The following is a 9,532-nucleotide window of genomic DNA, read 5'->3' as shown; positions in this document are numbered from 1 at the left end:
CACGACGTTTAGAGCACGATAATTTAAAAAAAAAAATATCCAAATTATCAAGAAACTTGATTTTCACTGATCACGATATTTTTTAAATATATACATCCGCTGGATTCGCTATTTCGTTTTTTTTGTAATTTCCATTTCGTCATAATCATAATCAATGACTTTGACAACTTTAGTATATCATTATTTTAACTATTAAGCGTTCCCACATATTTCTTATCGGCCATCTTTTAAGTTTTTCACGAACATAAGTAGGAAAACCTTATTCGCAGTGAAAACGAAAAATGGAATAAAGCCTTTTTTGAAAAGAAGCAATCTTGAAAATGTTAGTGAGATCGAAAAGAAGTAATGTAATTGAAGCCACGTAGAAGATACGAATTTGTTTTTCGAATCGGTATTACTACATCTCGAGAACGAAACGGGTTACGTGAATTTTCTTTTAAGATGCTAGTAGAAAACAGTCTGATGTAGAAATGCAACGGGAAATTTTCGTGAATTTCTATTTCATCTTTATTTGAATTTATAAAGGATAGATTTAACGTTCTCATTAAATTATTTCTAAATTATTCGTGGAAAATTAAAATCCATCCTTTTTCTTTTTTCTTTCTTTTTTTTTTTTCATTGTCTTGTCTCTTTTCTTTTCTTTTCTTTTTTTTTTTTTTTTTTTTTGTTTTTTTCGAAAGAAAGAAAATATAATATATATAGTTTCTATTTTCTCAGAAAATTACATTTCAATTTGAATTTAATATTGCAAATTTAAATTCAAGTCTGAGATGTCAGCTTTCTAGTGTTATTACTTTCGAAAACGAGGTGGACTTACGTAATCGACAAAAAATAGGAAAAGGAAAGGACGAAAGAAAACGAAAGAGACTGTTGTACCACATTTTCTCGCGATAAAATGTGAGTCTTGTTTTAAATTCGATCCCCGAGCGATCGCGGAAGCGATAAGTGTCTTCGAAGCGAAACGTCGAGTGTCGTTCGATTCCTTTGCAAGAGAGCCGTTTTCTCGTTTGAAAGAGAGTCTATATCTGAGTCTCGTAGATAAACTCATGAAAATATCGCTAGCTCTTCGATTGTTCTTGAATTCTTTTCTCTTTCTGCCTTTTCTACTTTCGCACTCGACGCACGTAAATGTGAAAAGATGTTCATGAAGTCACAAAGCCTCATACTTCTCATACTCTTTTCTACCTAGACCATATATTGCGAGGATATATATATATATATATATATATACGCACGTAAGCATGTACGTATTTCCATAAAGCACTCGACGCGTGCCACGACCTCAAAGATATGCCCACCATCCTCGAATATTATACCTCGAATCCCAGGAAACCACAACGACACAGAGTTAGAATTTCAACGGGTTTCTCATACCTTCCAATTTCTAACGATTGAACTTAATTTTGAGAATCAAAAATTTTGTGTAACTATATTTGAAATTTATATTTTCGACGGATAAATCGAGTAGATGAATAACACATGGCTTACTGAAATTATCTATCGTTTGTTCTTTTTCCCTATATGTTTTTCATTAATCTAAACATGAACGTGTAATCGATTAGTTTACAAATAATCTTCCCTTCGAGAGATGATATTTGATTGATGATTGCCTATTGTTAATGGTATTGATTGTACGCCTTTCAGATTGCTCGTCTGACAGCAGAGAAAATTTTTCTATTTTGAAAATACTCGTCGATGTTTTTCAAATCCGTAAGAAAGCTTTTCGGCAAAGTCGTGTGAAGCTAAATGGAAAAATAGGCGGCGAGAAAATATCAAAGAAAAGTTGATTCGAAATTGGAAGGTGTGGTTCGATCCTCTTGGCATAAGATCAAGTATACCTATATATATATATATATATATATATATATATATATATATATATATATATATATATATACTACATAGTATATAGTATATAATATATACTATATAGTATATAGTATATAATATATAGTATATAGCATATAGTATTTATATACACTACGAATACCATAATGTTCTATCCTATATCTAAGACTATCTATATAAGAAAAACACACACATATATAAACGAATGTGGTATAGTCAAAAGTATATAAGTACATATATATATATATATATATATATATATATATATATATACTAGCGTACGTATTAACTGGAGATGTGGTAGAATAGTAGAAGTAACCGTTGGACAATCGATGAGAGCGATTTTCTAACCCAGTGACCGGCTACACCAGACCATCGTCATGGTCCACGCGACTCCTGCACTTTACGCGAGTTAACCACCGGTTGATAGGCCTTCTGCTCTTTCAGGACCTTTTCTACTACCTCTCGAGTTTCTACGGAAACGGAAATTTCATATCAGCTACGATCGTTCAATTTATTCCAAGTGATCGTTATCGTAATTCGCTTGAATGAATCTATTTCTTGCTATCTAATCTCGATTAGTATCGTTAATTAACTCTAAGCTTTCTCTTTTTTCTATTGATGTTTTTTTCTCTTTCTTTCCTCTCTCTCTCTCTCTCTCTTTCTCATTCTCTTTAGTAGTATTCATAGATTCAGAGTTATCAAAGAAGTTTTTCTAGAATGAAAGCGCAGAGAACGTTAAAAGAACTTCAAAATCGTCTGTACGAGTGTTCGCAAACTCAATTTATATAGAACGATTTTATTTTTCTTTTTATATTTTTGACTTTTCACGGACCTAAACGCCTTTTATTATATTTCTTGACAAACAAAAGGGAAGACGAGAGAGAACGAGAATAAGAGACCCGAGGAGTCAATCGAAAATGTCAAAAATTGAGAAGTAAAAAACGATGGGATGGTCGATGGCATTTTCTTAGGAAGTAAACGGACCGAGATGCATCAAGACTGCTGAAAAAGATTCAAAATTCCATACCCCCACTATCATTGCTCTCCTTCCTTCCAAAATCGAGAAACATAAAAATAGGAAGCAGTTCGTTCAGACGTGTGCTTTCGAGCGAACAAGCTATTGTTATACGTCATCATGGCTGGTAGAGATAGAGCAGTTCACGAAACGCGAATTTTCTGTTAGTGTACGAAATAGTTCGGTAGTCGTTGCCACAACGTTCGTTTTATTTCCATCCCGGCGATTTTTCATTCTTCCCGTTGTTGAAAACATAATCTCTCTGTCTCTTTCTTTTTCTCGATAATTATAAAAAGTAATGTAAACGAAGATAAATTTCACCCTAAAATCTTTAAAACACGATGTCAGAGTAAAAACATTTTCATATTTTCCTTTGTATTTTCTTTCCCTTTGTATTTTTATTTTAATTTTTTACCCGTTAAAAATCATAAAAATTATTCAATGCTAACCGGGACAATGACGACGACGACGACGACAACGACAACGACGACGACAACGTCGACGACAACGTCGACGACGGGAACGATGAAAGGAGGACGCGAGCGTCCGATCGAATTTATTTCTAGCTCGTACGCTGTAAAGTTTCATATTTCATTTTTTAATTAGCGAGCGGAGTCGTAATTCGATATTTCGTAGTTCTCCCGTTCGAGATCAATCGAGCTCTCACTCCGACGCGAATTAAATTTACCGAGATATATATCGTGATACGCCCATAGAAAGTGGGCGACACGTAACGGTGTTTCGGGGTGCGAAGAGGTGGAAGAGGAAGAGGAGAAATAGGAAGGGGTAGGTGCAAAGGCCGCTACGATGCCACCCTATGCAAATAAATCGTTATTCCGCGGCATTTGTTAAATCAACCAAATTATTCCGTTAAATCGCAATTCGAACTGCACACTGTCGGAACATATTGCTACGTTGCTACGGCAAAAGTGGTTTACGTGTTTACAATCGTATAGATTTAAATCCCCTCGCCTCTTCTTTTCCTCTTCTCATCCATTGGGTTTCCTTCCCTTTCAACGATCGGCAACAAATCGAGAACATTTTCCATTATATCGATGGATAAGACCGATCGTGAAACGTTAATCTTCTCTTTGAATTATATGCGGAGTTACGTATAAATCCGAACGATCGATATCTATTAATTTATCGATCTATACAATTTTGTTACTTTCTTTCTGAACGATCTCATGTTACATCTTTATGTCGTATTTCTATGGATCATTATTTAATTAATCGCATTAGTTAATAATTAATTGTAAATAATTGTAATTAATTGTAACAGGATAATGTTGCGTTTGATGATGCAAAGAAAGTATAAATAAAAAAGATGAAAAGTATAAATCGCAGAGTAAACCTTTGAAAAAGAATAATAAGAAAGGCGAGGAGAAAGCAGAGAAAAACGGAATGAAAAGAAGGTAAGATAGAGATATAGAGAGGGGAAGAGAGAGAGAGAGAGAGAGAGAGAGAGAAAATAAGAGAAATAGGATTGGGCAGATGTAGAGTTTTCCATCTGGGATTTTCGTCGAATGTTATGTAAGTTATAAAACTGAATATAGAAATAATGAAATAACTGGAGAATAAGTAGAAGAAGAAAGCGAATAAATATAGAAAGAGATAAAGAGATAATAATAGCAAGAGAAATACTCACATGGTCTCCGTTGAGCATCCACGTAATGGCAGAGGCTGGACGGGATGCACCGGAGGTGCAATTCGCTCTGAGCATCTCTCCAACTGCTATGCGCTCCTTTTCACTGCCGATAGTCGGATCCGTTTTTGGGGCGTCTAAGGCATAATAATTATGTCGTTTAACACATGGGAGACTTGCTTGCCGGCATTAATTCGACATCTGGCGAAATGCCAGAGACCGACCGGAAGTGTATTTCTCTCTTCTATTTTATTTGAAATCAACCCTAACTCCCGTTTTCTTGGCAATTTTATTGTCTTTGAGAAGATCGTTCGCGCGGTTTTCCTTCGAACTCCAACCGCGTAACTTTCCGCGATCGTACGTTACGCTGGACTTTTTCCACGTTGTGCGGAATACGCTGACGTCACGTTTTCAGCTTGCTTTAGACCATTGAAAAAAGAGAGAGAGAGAGCGAGAGAGGGAGAGAGAGAGAGAGAAAAGAGAGAGGGAAAATAAGAGGGAAGATCGAATCCCCTAATCTACGGAGAAAGAATCGTGGCGGTTTCCGGGAATGGGAACCGTAAAGGGAAATCCCGTGCCGCGAGTTATGTGCCTCTAAAGTTCTCGTTAAACGTATCGTCGTTATTTGCGAAAAGCGGGACACAAGGAATGTCGCTATTGCCGGCCAACGATCGATCCTATGCCCCCACTCTTCCTTGTCCTTTTCCTCTCCTCTTTCTGTGCTCTATTTCGTCGGTAGGTTTTTTTTTTTTTATTGCTTCTTTTTTTATGTTCGCTCTTCTCTCCGGAATTCAGATTCGTGTGCTTTAAGAATCAAGGCTGACGGCAGGAAGGGAAAGACATTTTAATCCTTCAACATGTGAAAACATTGTTTATAGTGAATGATATAGATCAAACCTTTATACTCCTCCCACTATCATGATACTGAATAATTGCAATTTTTTTTTCTTTTTTTCTTTTTTTTTAGAATTTTACGTTTTTATTAAAGTTTTGTATTGATCAGAGTCTACGGTTCTTTTTTCCTATGCTATCTTAATTATCTCGAATAGGTATTTCAAGTAACATAATCCGATGAAAATACTGGAATATTCAATAGAAAAAAAAAGAAAATGAGAGAGAGAGAGAGAGTGAGAGAAAGAGAGAGAGAGAAAGAGAGAGAGAGAGAGAAGCATAGGAAATACGAACGCCGTGAATTATAAGTGGAAATGAGATTTTAATTCCGAACAAGGTAATTTGCTGGTAGGAACCGAACTTTCGAAAGGTAATAAAACCATTGAGAGTAGGATATCTCGTACCAGCTCGTTTTCATGAATCATAACGCATCGAATAGGTTATTATGAGTTTTCGAAAGTGTACTTACCTACGACCATCATTTTCGCTCTTTCGATCAACGTGTGATAAGAGGGCACACCGGCTGATACTTCGCACTTGTACGTCCCGGTCAGATTTCTGGACACGTCGACCAGGGTGACACTAGTTGTATCAGATGCGGTGACCTGTGAAACAATATCGAAGCTTAATGCATCCCGAGTTTGGAGTTTCTTTTTGTTCCTGTTCTTTCGAGCTTGCCTCATCACGTGAGGTACGTTATATTTCAAAGCCGTTTTAGCTTCCATTCTATTTATTTTTTCTCTTCATCCTCCTCTCTTGTTCTGTCAATTTTCTCTTCCACCATGTATCGGGCTCGTACGATCGTAGCTCTCGTCGAAAGCAACACGGATATTACTTCGCATTCTGCCGCACCATCGACTCGCCGAAATCGATCCTCCGCGCGACTAAATCTCGATCGGCTCGACTCCACTATCGTTACAACCCATCCCCAATCCCTCACCCCCCATTTTCCTTCATCTCACCCTTTCGTACTTTCATCCTTTTTTCAGCTGATATTTATATGCATTGCAACGATCTTTCTCTCTTCCTCCAACTCTTCATACTGCTCCGTTGTTCTCTCCGATTCGTTCATCTCTTCTTTTATCGTCTCTGCTTCTTCATTCATTCTATTCTCTGCTATTCTATCTTTCTTTTTTTTCTTTTTTTTTTCTTTTTTTTTTTTTTTTTTTTTTTTTTTAACTCTCTTTATCAAGGACGGCCGATGAAAGAAATTTCAACGAATCCAAAGAGAAGACCATATACGAAACGAACATGGAAGTGTTCTGATCGGGAAAATTATAATTATTAAAGATATATTGGAAGAGTAAAAAAATTTAAGTAAAAAAGTTAAATTGAGACTAAAAGAGAAACTTTATTTAAACAGTGCCATTATATTGTATAAAATGATCGATACAATTTTATTTATTCTTCTAATAATAATCACCTTTTTTCAAATAATATGATTGGAAGTATATTCTTTTTATCATATCGATGTGACTTTTTTTCTTCTTTTTTTTTTTTTTTTTTTTTTTTTCTTTTATCACGGATAACAAAATATTGTTAACAACTTTTTGTCCATTTCCAATATCAGCCTGATAGATAGGTCGTTCGGACGAGATGACCATGGTCCATAACTTTAATTTGTTTCGGAAAAAAGGGAAGAGAAATACATACATACGTGGAATTTTTACAACTTGATCGATCACATGGATCAAACACAGTGAAAGCCCGCGGGCTTGGGAACCCATGGGACATGTCGCGTGCAAATGCTTGTTTAATCGTTGATCCTCACTGCTCTTGTGTCTACGGTTTTGAATTTCAACGGTGGTGGACACGCGATATCGCAATTTTACGGAACGTAAGCACGAATGATAGAAACTCCGTTTATCTTCTGTCATGCGCTAACGTATTTCAAAGATCAGAACGATGGATAAAATCGTTGAATAAATCTCTCTGAATTAACTTTAATAAGGCACATTGTGTGTGTTGTGCATCGATACAAAATAAAAAGAGACAAAGTTATTTAACGATATTAATACCCGATAAAAGGTATTAACGCAGAAAGTAGAAAATTATTTGGCGAATTCAAATCAAATTTATACTTTTATATTTATTTATCAGAAAACGATTGTACTTGATACAAAGATATTCAATAAAATTTGTTCATTCTTTTATTAACAAAAATGCTTCCCTACGGACATTATTTTCAAAACTGATTAAATCTATGTAGAATATAAGATCATCTTAGAACTCTTAAGTAATTTCATTTTTGTTAAGGAGGAACAATTTCCCCCTTCACGTTATGCCTCATTTAACTCGTAAAATTTTATATAAGGACGGTTTCATCGCATAAAGTAAATTTCTATTATTGACTATGATATTTCGTGTAGATATCAGAAACCAATTAGTTCTTTAATAATATTAAATTCTTTTCTTTCAAAAATATTTTGCGAAAATAATATCAAAATTTATATAACTCTCTTATCTTCCAAATAATAGAACATATAATTAACTCTCGAGTAATAATATGAGAGTATAAAATTATAATAAATTTAGCTAAATAATTAGAATGATTGCAAACATTGCATATTATTATAATTCAAATTTGTTGGAATTTAATGAATCAATAAATTCGATAAAGCGTTTCTCGATTTCGTATAAGTGTCTAGAAGAAGTATAAAATCTATCGTTTGATGCAAAAAAAGAAAAAAGAAAAGAGAAAAAGAGAAAAAAAAGTAAAAAAGGGAAAGAAATAGAAGAAAAAAAAAATCTTATTACGATAACGTAATGCATATTGACATTGGACTAACATTTTCGACGATTTTCTTATCGACTTGAGCTTATGCTCAACGTGAAAAGGATTGGAGACTCATTTTCACAAATGCACCCAATCGGGAGAGATCGTAACCGGGTGCGAACGATTTCGCGGTGTATCACCGTAGGAATGAGGGAAAGAAGAAAGAAAAGAGACAAGGTATTTCAACGAGAATCTCAATATTCAGAATGGAATGAATTTTTGTAGTACCGATGAAGGATGAAAAATGTACGATACCTACTGTTTTTCGACAGTCTCGTCTTCTCTTACGAGAACTTGGTAAAATTGAATTGGTGGCACGTTCGACGAAAGAAGTGAAGAAAAGAAGGAAAAAAAAATGGAAAGAAAGAAAGAAAGAAAGAAAGAAAGAAAGAAAGAAAGAATCAAAAAAGAGTTTCTTTTGTACAAAATGAAGTCTATCTATCCTCTCTTTCTCTTTTCCTCTTCCATACTTTTTCTTACTACCAAGAACGATGCTTTACTGGGTGGACTTTTAAAACTCACAAACGATCCCTTGTCCCTCTTTCTTGTTCTTTCTGTTTCATTCTTCGGCACTTCTTTTCTAAAATGTTCGGTCACTTTCTGGATCACCGTTACTTCTATGTACACGTACATAAGTATATGTATAAGTATATATTTACTCCAAAGAATGCTCGGAACGTTTCTATAGTTCAATCCGTCTTACTACTTTCTCTTTCCTGTTTTCTTTCAACGTGGTTCGATATTGTTTGTGATAAAAAAAAAAAAAAAAAAAAAAAAGAAAAAGAAACAAAGAAAGAAAGAAAGAAAGAAAAAGAAAAAGAAAAAAGAAAAAGGAAAAAAGAAAAATACAGCTAGCTTCTAACTGTAGAAGCATTAACTAGTCTTGAGAGGATATTTTCTCAGAGGACTTCGAAACTCTTTCTTTTGAATCTATGAATAAAAGACCGTAAGGAGGACGTAGGGAGGATATACTCGACGTTATTAGAGATACACGTCTTTCAAGTAACCATAACCTCGTAAGCCGATGTAATATTTCAGTGTTCGCATCTATTTGCCAAGGAACGAGGAACTATGCTTTCTTGAAAAAGAGAGAGAAGAAAAAAGTCGAAGGGTAAAAAAAAAAAAATTGAATGGCTCGACGGCATGTGCGCGAAGAAACGCGAAAGAATGATGGCATGGTGCTAAGAAAACTAATGCTACAAGAGATGTTTTCTTTTGCATTTCTTACCTTGTCTTTTATCTGGTAAATCCGTAGAGAGATGAGGAGATAGAAGATTGCGACAGAAAGAGAGAGAGAGAGAGAGAGAGAGAGAGAGAGAGAGAGAGAGAGAGAGAGAGAGAGAGAGAGAGAGTG

The 9,532-nt window shown here is 35.0% G+C and overlaps 1 protein-coding gene across 3 annotated transcripts in view; it reads right to left on the bottom strand.

Moving 5' to 3' along the window:
- The window catches only part of LOC118443323 (uncharacterized), a 106,307-nt gene that overhangs the window by 17,883 nt on the left and 78,892 nt on the right, over positions 1-9,532 (bottom strand). For all 3 annotated transcript variants that reach the window (XM_035870113.2, XM_035870114.2, XM_085659392.1), the window contains exons 3-4: positions 5,872-6,007; positions 4,515-4,648 (exon numbers count right to left, since the gene is read on the bottom strand). In XM_035870113.2, coding sequence (XP_035726006.1) covers positions 4,515-4,648; positions 5,872-6,007 — 270 coding nt within the window. The remainder of the gene's footprint in view (positions 1-4,514; positions 4,649-5,871; positions 6,008-9,532) is intronic.

The sequence above is a fragment of the Vespa mandarinia genome, chromosome 9, assembly GCF_050613455.1.
Source record: "Vespa mandarinia isolate Hongniang chromosome 9, ASM5061345v1, whole genome shotgun sequence".
Taxonomy (NCBI): domain Eukaryota; kingdom Metazoa; phylum Arthropoda; class Insecta; order Hymenoptera; family Vespidae; genus Vespa; species Vespa mandarinia.
This window is presented reverse-complemented; position numbering and strand designations above follow the sequence as displayed.